This window comes from Lipotes vexillifer, unplaced genomic scaffold (genome assembly GCF_000442215.2).
Source record: "Lipotes vexillifer unplaced genomic scaffold, Lipotes_vexillifer_v1.1 scaffold1145, whole genome shotgun sequence".
Taxonomy (NCBI): Eukaryota; Metazoa; Chordata; class Mammalia; order Artiodactyla; family Lipotidae; genus Lipotes; species Lipotes vexillifer.
In genome coordinates this window covers 602,059-614,036 of record NW_006778097.1, presented here as the reverse complement: position 1 = coordinate 614,036, position 11,978 = coordinate 602,059, and the positions used below count along the sequence as shown (strand labels likewise).

Here is an 11,978-nt window from a genome sequence, read left to right as displayed (position 1 = left end):
GGAATGGAGCAGAGGCTGAGAGGAGGGACCCAGAACCTGGACATCCTGTCTCGATGACCAGAGATGATCTTTAAACCCCATAAAAGCTGGAGCCATGGAGGCGGCTGTACCACCATCCCCAAGCACCGTGGTCTGGAGTCAGGAGCCGGCGAGATCAATATCGTTCGGGAGGCTTTCAGCTACAAGTCCTCTCTGCTGCCAAGTCTCCCCAGAGGCCTGAGAAAATGGAGTGGAGGAGGCAAGAGGCACAAGAAAAGGGGGAAATGCATACTCCTCCAGGGCCGACAGCCCAGTAGTAGACTAAGGGCCATGCTCCGTGCCATGTGGTCTCAATCCTCACACCGGCCCTCCAGGGTGGGTGTTAGCCCATTTTACAGATGCAAAAACTCGGCCCAGAGAGGGAAACAACTTTCCCGAGATCCCAACAAAGCCAGAACCACACCCAGCCAAGCCTGCCTCTGAGGCCAGCAGGCTCCGAGGGAGGGCACCTGGAGGATGGGCCCAGCCATGTCTGCACTCCCGGCTCTGGCCAGAAGAGGGGCTCTCCTAGGCCGCGCATGCAGCCGCGCCTAGGATGGAGGCTGGGAGGGGCCTTCTGCAGTCCTGGCTCCAACACCCGCAGGGACAGGGAACTCACCCTTCCCAAAGCATCCCTTTCATTACCAGCAGCCCTCTCTCCTCTGACTTCCCTGTGGCCCTCACCTATGACAGTGTGACGCCCAGAGAGGGCTGACTCTCTCGTCCAAGAGAGGCCATCGCACACTGGACAGCCAGCATCCCATCCTCCCAGTGCCATCTCTTCTCCAAGCCGAGCTCTCCCGGGCCCTTCTCCACCGACTGCAGCTTGCTCATGTGCCATGTGCCTTGTGCCTTGTGCACCAGGCCTCCCAGTGGGTCTGACCCCCAGAACTCATGGGAGTGATCTCTCCCACTTCTGATCATGCGGCTGTGCTAATTCAGGGCTCAGCTCAGTCAGGGGTCAGCACGCTGTGGGGCAGCCCTGTCCCCCTGCTGGCCTGGTACCCCACCCCTGGGCCTGAACAGAACGCTGGCAGGAAGGAGGAAGGAATGGAGACTCAGCACAGCCCAAGGGGCCAGGTCTCCTGTGTGTGTGTGTATGTGTGTGTGTGTTCCTACACTTAACTGTCAGGGCTTTTATAAGCGGCCGCATCCTTTCCCTATTTTGAACTGCTTGGAAACTGCTAAGACTAATCGTCATTTTCACCAACTAATGAGGAAAATCCAGTTCTTTAACAGAAGGCGGCAGACTTTGATCTAACACCGATAAGGAGGCATTCCAGAGCCCCTGGAGTTAGATTCTGCAGGCCCTTCCCTTCGCACCATTGTCTGTCTATAGGCCCTAGAGGACATGCCCCCTAGAAAGACTAGCCCTTAGGGTGGCTGGGTAGAGCCCGGCCTGGGTGCAGGGGAGGGACATTTGGACAGCATTCTCCCGCCCCAAGAAGGAGGGGCATGGGGAAGGGCTGGCCGCGGGGAAGCCCAAGCCAGTCCGGGGGGGCTTCTCCCCACTCTGCTCACCTCCCTGTCCGTCTCCGGTTCACACACACCTGCCATGGAAGAGTCCATTTAAGGAGTGCTTCTGTGCTCTGGCTGCCTGTAGAATCCCTGGGGAGAAAGGAAAAAAACCCCAGCGCCCCAGCTGGTCCTCAGACCAATTTACTCGGAACCTCTGGGTGGGACTCAGGCTTCGGTACTTTTCAGCCAAGTCTGAGACTGAGTGTGAGACCCCTCACCTACGGCTCCCAGCCCCACCCCTATGCCCTTCCTGCCCTCTCCTCAGCTGACGTTCCTGCCTCTTCCCAGGCGGGACTCTGCTCACACCCTGCATGTCCATCTGCCGCAACAGGAGTTCCTGCTCGCCAGGGCCAGGCCTCACCCCTACCTGGCCCCAGTCTCTGCAGAGACTCCAGAACCCCATCAGCAGGGCGGGCCCCACCGCTCACCCCCAGTGTAGACCCAGACAAGAGCACTGCAGTCCTGATCTTTCAGGAGGTGCTGAGGCAAGGTCTGGGCTCAGCACCTCGAGCCCTGGGGTCAAGTCCCAGTTGTGTGAGACCCGCCCAGGCTGCTCGGACTTCAGTGCCTGCGCAGGCTTCCTGGGGGTCTTGTTAACATGCAGATTCTGATCTGCAGGTCTGAGGTGGGACCAGAGATTCTGCCTTTCTAATAAGCTCTCCACCGAGGCCGATGCTGACAGTGCATGGACCACACACTTTACAAGAAATGAAAAGGTCCTTTGGGTCTTCAGTGTACTGAGATGGGTCATGAGCACTCACCTCTCTACCTGTCCCGCTGCAGCTGCAGCCCATTTCCTCTTCCTCTGGGCACTGGGAGCACAGCTGGCCCCCACCCTGCCTCACTGTTTAGTTCCCTCAAAGCCAGGCTAGATCAGCCCAGCGCACAGACCTAGCTCTCTCATCCCCTGCGCCAGGCCCAGCCTCAGGTAGCCACATCGCTCCACAGCTGGTTGTGCCCTCCCCCATCACACAGCAGGAGCCCTGGGCCACTCCGCGGCAAGCCAGCACCACTGCCCAGGCCTAGAATCCCTGTCTGACCAATGCCGTCAGTTTGCTCTCCTGCCTGCCCGTCACTCATCAGTCTGTCTTTCCCTCCTGGTGCAAACCCTGAGAGCAGAGGAAGAGGCATGAGCTGGGAAGTCAGCTCGTCTGGGTTCATAGCCTGGCTCTGCCCCTTGGCAATTTTTTGATTTCGGGCATTCTCTGAACCCCTTTGAATCTCAGTTTCTTTCTCTATAAAATGAAGACAGGGACACAGCCCTTATCTCACTGGGTGTGTACGTATGAGAAAATACACATACGTGCTCAGTGCCATCCCTGGCACTTAGCAGGTGTGCTAAATGCCAGCTGTCACTAGTAGTGAGAAGCATCATCTCTGCCAGTTAGAAGCTATGTGGCCTCTCACGGCCTCAGCTTCCTTGTTTGTCACTTGGGTATAACAACACCTGCCTCAGGGGTTCATTGGGAAGATTAGGCAGGACGAAGCCTAGCACACGGTAGAGGTGCGGTACATGTTAATCCACCATCACAGGCAGCGTGTCTGTGCTCCACGTGTCTTTGTCCCTCAGAGCAGCAGTTCCCAAAGTATAGTCTGGGACCTCAGAGATCCCTGAGACCCTTTCAGAAGTTGTGTAAAGTAACCACTATCGAAACTAATTTCTTAATAATATTAAGCTGTTATTTGTCTTTTTCACTCTCATTTTCCCAAGAGTGTATGGTGGAATTTTCCAGAGGTACATATGTGTGATATCACAACAAAGGGAATGCAGGAGCAGACAGGAGAATCCAGCTGGCTTCTGTTAAGCCAGGCATGAAAGAGGCTTTTCAAAACTGCAAAAAAGTGTTACCCTTCTCATCCAATCTTTTTTTGTTTAAGAAAATATAAGTTTTCATTAAAAAGCTATTTATGTTAACGTAGTAAGTTTAACATTGTTGTGGAAGTGAACTAGTGAACATTTTTTAAACGTTCTCAGCTTTAATTTATAATATGGTAAATACGGAAAGAGATAATCCAGATGAACAAAAGCTCTTTGGGGTCCTCAATACTTTTTAAGACTGTAAAGGAATCCTGAGACCAAACAGTTTGAGAAGACTGCCATGTGTCATGGTACTCATTGTGCTGGCCGCATGGGGGTCTCAACACACACTCTCCCAAATCGGCTCATCCGAGCTCAAGTCAACTCGATGAGGAACTGTAGCTGTGTCATATGAATATCTGAGATCTCCCAAGGAACACTGTACTATGCTAGGCATGCTTCACCTCAAACTTTCTGAATTGAGAAGAATTTACCTAGGACCACCAGGCGTGGTGTCCAAGTGAGATACACACTTGCCATCTGATGGGCAGCCACTGGTTTTGCCTGGCAGCCTCTATTCCCCCTTCCTCTGATAAATCTCACCCTTTTAGGGATCAGTCACTGCCCCGTTCTCAGTTCCCGTGGTTCAGAAGGCTCCAGAGGCAGTCATGTGACCCAGATCCAGAGGGAGCAGTTGGTTCAGAATTAGTCATGTGACCCCAGCAGAGTCTATCAGAGCCAATGAGCATTTGTCCCAGGTTTCTGTTGAAAGCACTGGGAAAAAAGAGCTCTCTTTTTACTGGTAGGATGAAAGCCTGGAGCCTCGAGTGGCCATATTCTGGAGCATCCGGTGGTACCACCACTGGGATAGAGCTTGCCTGAGAATTAAGCCAACTCAGAACCAAGTAATGGAGACAAATTCCTGATTCTGCCATTTGAGCCCCTGGAACCAGCTGTGCTTGGACTTCTTGGTTATGTGTGCCACTAAATTTTTTTTTTTCCCTTAAACCATTTTGATTTGAGTTTGTCTTCTAGCTAAAACAGTCCAGATGAAAAATTCACTGTAAGCAGACCCAAGACCTGGATGGTAGGGAAGCCCTGGGAGGATTTGGGGTGAGTCGTCCGCCACCGGCATCCCTGAAGCCCACCACATATCCGGAGCCTGGGTGAGGCCCCTTTTTACCCACTGGAGACCTGACAGATCCCCTTTCCAAACAACAGAGCTAGTTAACAGCACAGACTTTTCTTTCACTTTATCATTTATAAAGCCATACCATGGATTGCAAAGAAACAAAGCAGCTGTACAGGAGTGGGACAGCATCGGTGTACAATACATTCATATCCAGGGTAAGTAGCATACATCAGGGTTTATACAAGGTGACAGAGATTATAGGCATGATGATACAAAATAGAAAGTATATTTCCATCTATATAAATACACTGCCAGGGCATCAGGAGGATGCTGGGTTATTCGGTTTTTCCTGCAGAGGGTCTGGGAGGCAGGAGGGGATGGAGTGAGGAATTTCTTACATTTGTTTTGAATGACATGTCAGAGAGGGGAGAGGTGGGGAAACACAGCATGCACACACAGATGTGCTCTGTCACACACATGAGCCACATGTGGACACGCAGGAGAGTCTCAAGCTGTTGAACACTGATTAGAAACAAAAGTGGGCTATCCTTTTACAATTACCTCGCAGCTGGGAAGAGTCCAAGTGTGGGAAATAAACAGAGGTCCTCCAACACCTCAACATCTGAGGACAGAGGAGCGCCACCCCGTGTGGTTGATCCCCACCACCACCGACACTGAGATTCCCCCAATCAGGGGCCCTACGAGCCCTGCCTCTTGATTCCTTCCGCCGCTGGGTGATAGTGAACTTGACATCCCATTGCCAACCACCTCCGACCCAACTCCTAAGTTCTCTAAAGAGACAAGCAAAAAATGCACACACATACACCCACACTTGCACACGCGCGCGCACACGTTCTGTGTTACCACTGGCCAGGGCACTCCAGTCTCAGGATTCCGGGGCCTCGACCCGGGTGAAAAGTAGCCCCGGGACTCTGCCCCCAGCCTCTCCAAGGATCCCAAGGGTGGGGGGATGTAGGGGCAGAAGGCCGCCCTCGGAAAGGGCATTGGCCTCCTTGATCCGCCCAGATGCAGATCCTGAAGCTGGGAAAGACCAAAGCAGGGGAGAAGACCCAGGAGGCAGGGGTGATGAACGAACATCCCAGGGAAGGGGGCCATAGACACTGTTCCATGTACAGACTCGTCCACAGACCCCTGGGTGGCACCAGGGGCCTGCCCAACCTCTGCTCGGCCCATCCGAGTGGGCAGAAGGATGTTCGACTCATCTCCCTCAGGGGCCCCTTTACAGAGAATCACACGTGTCCCTTGGGCTCCCTCTTATGGTCACAGAGCCACCAGGTCCCCCCACCCCTATCCTGCCCGTCTCTGACAGACTCAGGGATCCCTCAAAACCCTGCCAGGGAAGAAGGAATCCTGGCAGTCAGCAAGCATTTGGAGCTGCTGCGGGAGAGGCTCCAATGAGGACCTGGGTCAAAGGGCCTTTCCCAAACCTAGGACACAATGTCTCTGTCCCTGGAACACCTGGCTGGAGGAGGGAGCCAGAACACCACGATCGCAGGGCAGGGGCGTCCGCTCAGCCCTGGAGCTCCATCAAACTGTTCCCTTCCTCCCCATTTCCCCTCTGGGGTCACCTCTCCACCATTCCCATGCTCAGTCCTCCCCTCTCGCTCCATCTCGGAAGGGCCATGGGGACCTTGCTGGGCCTCTCTCCCTGCTGAATTGGAGGGCTGTCACTTCCCTGCCCCCTGTTCCCTCCAGACACCGTACAGGGCAGCTACAGTAAGGCCTCGGCTGCCTCAGAGGCCTGGATGCACAGCAAGACACAGGCTGGGCCCGGGGCTGGGGCCTGAGCTTGCCTGGGGTCTGCATCCCTGCATCACACGCTGACCAGGCCTCTCCGGCCTCCGGCTCTTTCTTGCCAACTCCTCCCAGACCCTTTCCCATCCCCAACTCCCCAGCCCACTTTCAAGACCAGACGGCACTCTCCTGGCTGACAAACAGATTCAACAATAAACAACAGCAAAGAAGGTTGATGGGGAGAAAAAAGGATAAACATTCACACAATAATAACAGTAATTATTAAAAGTGCTTTCTTTTAAAGGAAATCTTTGGCAAGAACATACTGCAGTGCTGTGGTTGTGTGTGTGTAAGTGCGTGCGCACGTGTGCAAGGTGCACGGGCCTAACCTGTGAGACACGGGAGGGTTATCCCAAGCAGTGTCTGACCCTAAGGTGAGACCACGGTGGAGACTGGGGTACCCTTCCCCATCGTTCTTCTGGACAGGCCGCACTCTCGGAAACTGACTCTTTCCAGAAGGATGTTGGGTCGGGGGAGTCGGTCAGCTCCCCAGCGTCTCGAGTCCTTCCCAGAGTCACACATGGCTCAGGCCTGAGTGTGGTGGGCTGCTGGTGGGCTGTGGGAAAGCACGTGTGAAGGCTGACCCCAGACTCACATGAAGGGTCTGATGCTCCGCCCGGCCATCCAGACCAGGAGGAGAGAGTTCCCGGGCTGTCCAGTGGGAGATCAAGATATTTACAAAGGAAGTGGGTGGGAATATCCTCTTCTGTCTGGGAAGAGAGTTGGGGTTAGGGAGGGAATGAGAGAGGGGAAACCGCAGTGTCTGGCTTGAAAGCCTCAGAAGGAAGAGACCTTTGGGGGAGTCTTGGTCACCAAGAACAAGGTTTCAATCTTTGGGAAGCAGGGGGCTACTCCCCACTATCTTCAGACGCTCTCCTTTCCAACTCCCTGAAACAGAACATCCACACAGATACAGCTTCTTGGAAGAGAAAAAAAATACAAGACGCACACGTCACCCACGCCCACCACACGCACCCGTGTCCCCTGCAGGCTCACACACCCGCTCGGGCCTGCAGGGAGGCGGGCTGCCAAGCCCTCATCTCTGGGAGCTGACAGCAGGGCCCAGCTTGCCAAAAATAACGGGGGTGAAGGGGATGGAACACGAGCACCCGCTCCCCTCTGAGTCCTAGTCAGAGTCTAGGGAAGGCCAAGGCCAGGGCAAGGAGACCCCTGATTGCTCCAAGGATAAAGGCCCCTACCTTTCAGGCTTCATTTATAGGTACAGAGAGGGATGGGGACTGGATTATGCCAGGGAGGCAATAAAGCTAGATGGGGAAATAATAAATACTTCTTGTCAATTTACCTATTCTTTTTTTTTTTAACCTTTTCTTATATTTCATTAGCGTACAGATTCTGTATGTCTCACATATATATTATATATATTTATATATCAGTACAATGCCTCTCTCTAGGGAACCCAGAGGCTTAGGAAGCTACTCAAGGATAGAGTCCTGGTGGATTTTCCATCTGGCTTAGAGCACTTGGGTGGTGGTCAGGGAGCGCCCAATCGCCCAGTTGGACTCTCAGCCCTTCGGCCTAAATGTGCGCCTTCTGCCCTCCGCTCCACGGCAGCTGGGCCCTGGGGGGAAACCAAGGCAGCAGGGGGAGGAGCAAGGCTTTGGTATCACAGGCAGGCCATGTGGTGTGCAGGCAGCCTCCCCCAGAACTCTGACCAGCTCCCCTGGGCGGTCTAGCAAAAGTCAGACCCCCGATCCCTTGCAGAGGGAGCACAGGAACTGCAGGGGTCTCTGCTGGGCCTCGCCGAGCAGGGCTTATAGAAGCAGGTTCCCAGGATGAGCCCCCACATGGGGACCCTGCAGGACAGAACAGGGCAGGGAAGAGCAGGAAGGCTCAATCGCCAGCACCCAAAAAGGCAACATGCACATAAGCAAGTCTGAGAAAGGCTGGTCTGGGGCACGAGACCCAAGAAGGGGCTGAGGGCTGGGAGCTGGTGGGAGCCACCTGCCCACCCCGAGGCTGGGCCACACGCCTCGGGGAAGGTGCCTAGAGCTCAGCAGCCTCCCTTCCTGAGGGATCTCTTCCCCAGAGCTCCGGACACACAAGTCCCCATCTCCTCAAACCAATGCTCCAGCTTCCTGGTGGAGGCAGATCAGGGGTAGCGTTGCAGCGTGGCCAGACCCACTCCGTGGGGGTCTCCGTTGAGGAGAAGGGGTTGGCGGCACCCAAGGCTGTTAGAGCAGGTGCAGGGACCAAGAGAGCGTCCATTACTCACGATCCTGGGTGTTCCTGGGGAAGGGGGCTTATGCCCCCTTCCTCCTGCCCTGTCACCCCCGACTCTAACTTTCTTTGGACAGTATGCACTTGTGTGTGCAAACACAGGGGACACGGACAAGTATACCTGTTTCTACTTCAAGCTGAGAGGCAAACAGAAATCAGTGTGTGAGGATGTGGGCATGGCCATATATACACCCCATAAAGACACCCACAAACTGTACATCAGAGGCAGAGCAAAGAGACCTTAGGGGCCTCAGGTCTGAGATACTTTCAAAAGCAAAAATTCCGCCACTGGATGTCCCACGGTGGCTCTTTTTGGTTTGGTGATCTACCCTAGAGGTGGACAGAAAAAGATTCTCTTGACAGGATTTCTCCTTGCAAAGCAGTTGGGTTAGGAAGAAAGAGCTTTTCCATTTCCCCCCGAAATGTGGAACTCCGGAGAGGTCCATTCTGCCTCTCTTGAGGAGTTCCATCCTCTCAGAGGGTGGAGGGGGAGTTAGGCGGGCCTGGTTAGTTTTGGGGGCTCTGGGGGTCTTGCAGTAACATCTCCCCGGGGGAATCCGAGTTATTCTCCGTCTTCTTCCTTCTTTCTCTCTCTCTCCCCCTCCCCGCTCAATTCACTTCCCTCTCCCCACATGACACTTTCTTCTCTCCTTCTCCAAAATTGGCCCAAAGTCCTCCTTCTGGATTCAAGGATGGTCAGGATGCACAGGTCCCTTCCCCACATACCCATCCCCACTGCCCTGGCCCCGGGCAAGGGGACGGGGGAGTTCATCTCTTCTGGCCGGCACTCAGCATGACCTTGGAGACAAAGTTGACGATGGCGGAGGCTGGCTGGTTGGGGTCAAGCTCAGCAAAGAGGTGACAGGCGTTGTCCGTGGTGCTGCCCTGTTTCCGGGCCACAAAGCCGAAGAGCCTGCAGGGGCGGGAGATGGGTGACAGGTGTGGTGGGGGGTGGGTGGTGGCAGGAGGAACCCCAGGCCTGGGACAGGCTCCCAGGAAAGCAAGCTCATCTTTGCTCCCTTCTCCATCTTTCCTCACCTCCCTGAGCACTGGGCACTGAGGGTGGACAATGTGAGAGAATCCTTTCTCTCCTTCACCAACAAGAAAACCAATGCCTGGAGATAGCACGTCACTTGTTCAGGGTCAGCAGAAATTCCCCTTTGTGGGTGGGGAGCAGGGGGAAGAGGTGCTGGAGGTGAGTGACAAGACCCGACAGTAAGAGGTGGGGATGCGACCAAAAATAAAATGGGACATTCCTAGACCAGCTTCTCTCAGCCCATCCCTGCCACACCCCTAGCCGAATGTTCTTACACACAACATATAAGCAAAGTGCCATCTGCCTGTCAAACAGCCCGGCCGCCTCAGACACCACAGAGGGTCAGAGACCAAAGGACGAGGGGCCACCGTCCCCCACTACACACACACACACACACACACACACACACCTCCAGAGAATGGGAGGGGGAGGAGGACCCCACACGTGTTCCCCCCCAAACCCCACTCCCCATACCAGGACTGGAGTGACTGAGCGTTCTCTCTGTGCAAAACAGAGTTAAAAATACGAGCGCAGAAGAACAGAATGTGAGCTCAGGTCCCCTCCCAGCCAGCACATTGCTGGATGGGGAAATCGGGACAGCTGGAAATTCCAATGGAAACCCCTCTCCCAGGACTGGACAGACCACAGCAGCTAAAATTAGCAAAGTGGGACTGGCTTACCACACACACACACAGGGCTCCCCACGGTTTTGCTGTACCCAAATGTATTTCAGGGGCTGGGGACAATCAGGCCAGAGGCCTGGGGTAACAGTCTACCCAAGTGGTGGGGAAGCCTGGGCCCGTGGATCACCCTGCCGGAGCCCCTTCTCCAGGCCAGGATGGAGAACCGGCCCACCTCTCAGGCCTGAACACTGCCCGCCTGCCCTCCCTTCATGTTTATTTCAGCTCTGTGGGCCTCAGGGCCAACTTAACAGTAGCCCAAGTCCTTCCTCTGCTTGGAGGAATGGATGCGGCAAGAAACCTCAGCCCCCAAGGGCAGAGAGGAGCGCTTATAAGCACTCAACAGCCGATGACCTCCAAGAGCGATCACCTCCTTGGGGGCCTGAGGCATCTCGCTTGCCTCACCCTCGTCCAGCCCTGAGCTCTCCTGGGTCCCCACAAGGGCGAGTCAGAAGGAAGCTCAGCACAAAAGCTACTCCTCAATGAGGAATTTCCAGGCCTGGGACCAGTCTGCTTCTGTCCTGGATGCATCTCCCCCTCAGAGGGCCGGGTGGTGAGTAAGACAAGACCCTTCAAACGCAGAGCTCTGGCCTCCTGGCTGGCGGCAGGGACTTGGAGAGCCCAGTGACCCCATGAGCCCCAGGGCAGGCTGAGATAAGCTTTGAGAGGACTGCACACGGGGGCCTCTCTTCAGCTGAGCTGCTAACTCTTTATGTGACCTTGAGCCAGGAGAGGTCTGCTCCATCCCACATGGCCCCTCTGGATGAAACAGAGCAGGACCCTATGGTCCTTGCCCCCCATGTCTTCCGCCTGCCTTCTGTCTGTGGAAAAACTTTAGCCAGAGAATAAGTTTAATCAGAGAAAATGCAGAAACAAAGGAAAACAGTCCGACAAGACTAAATAATAGTAGTTTAGTCACTAAGCATAGTCAAGGACCTTTAGTTCCTTCTTAAGGCCTCGAGATAATATTCTGAGCCGTATCCTGTGAGCTGTCTTGTAGATACTGACACTCCCAGCAGGTGGAAGAAGTGAGCGACATCATGACCAGTTAAGGGGGCATGTGGCCCCCTCCCTCCGTCTATAAAAGCTCTTGCCCCCGGGTTGTCAGTGGGGGTGGGGTGGGGGCCGGCCTTTGGACAGGCATCCACCCTACCCCGTGATTGCCGGCATCCAAAATAAAGCAAACTGTCCTTTCCACCAACCTGGCCTCTTTATTGGCTTTTGAAAGGGGAGCAGCCAGACCCCACTTTCGGTTACGCGGACACCCCCAGAAGGAGCTTTCATCGTGCTGACCCTGGTCGGTTCCACTCATCTGGACCTCAGTGGCCTCACTGGGCCTCCTCCTCGCTCTCCTGCCTGCCTCCATCCTTTCATTTCCTTACTAAATATCTATCAGCCCCTCCCACACGGCAGATACAGTCGTGCCCTCAGGGAGCTTGCAATCTGGTGGCCTCTCCAGCCCCATCCCCATGAAATCAGCTCTCTCCTGCTCCCACACCCATTTCTACCTGTCGTATAAGACCTGTTTTGTTTTTTTTTTTTCTTGCAGTACGCAGGCCTCTCACTGTTGCGGCCCCTCCCGCTGCGGAGCACAGGCTCCGGACGCGCAATCTCAGCGGCCATGGCTCACGGGCCCAGCCGCCCCGTGGCATGTGGGATCCTCCCGGACCGGGGCACGAACCCGCGTCCTCTGCATCGGCAGGCGGACTCTCAACCACTGCGCCACCAGGGAAGCCCTAAGAC

The 11,978-nt window shown here is 54.9% G+C and overlaps 1 protein-coding gene across 2 annotated transcripts in view; it reads right to left on the bottom strand.

Annotated features, from left to right (window-relative positions):
• Positions 1-8,257: 8,257 nt before the first annotated feature.
• The window catches only part of TNS1 (tensin 1), a 231,048-nt gene continuing 227,327 nt past the window's right edge, over positions 8,258-11,978 (bottom strand). Inside the window, exon 33 of one of the 2 annotated variants that reach the window (XM_007451429.1) lies at positions 8,258-9,432. In XM_007451429.1, the coding sequence (XP_007451491.1) occupies positions 9,288-9,432 (145 nt within the window). In that variant the 3' untranslated portion in view covers positions 8,258-9,287. The remainder of the gene's footprint in view (positions 9,433-11,978) is intronic. The other variant, XM_007451428.1, reaches the window with a different exon arrangement.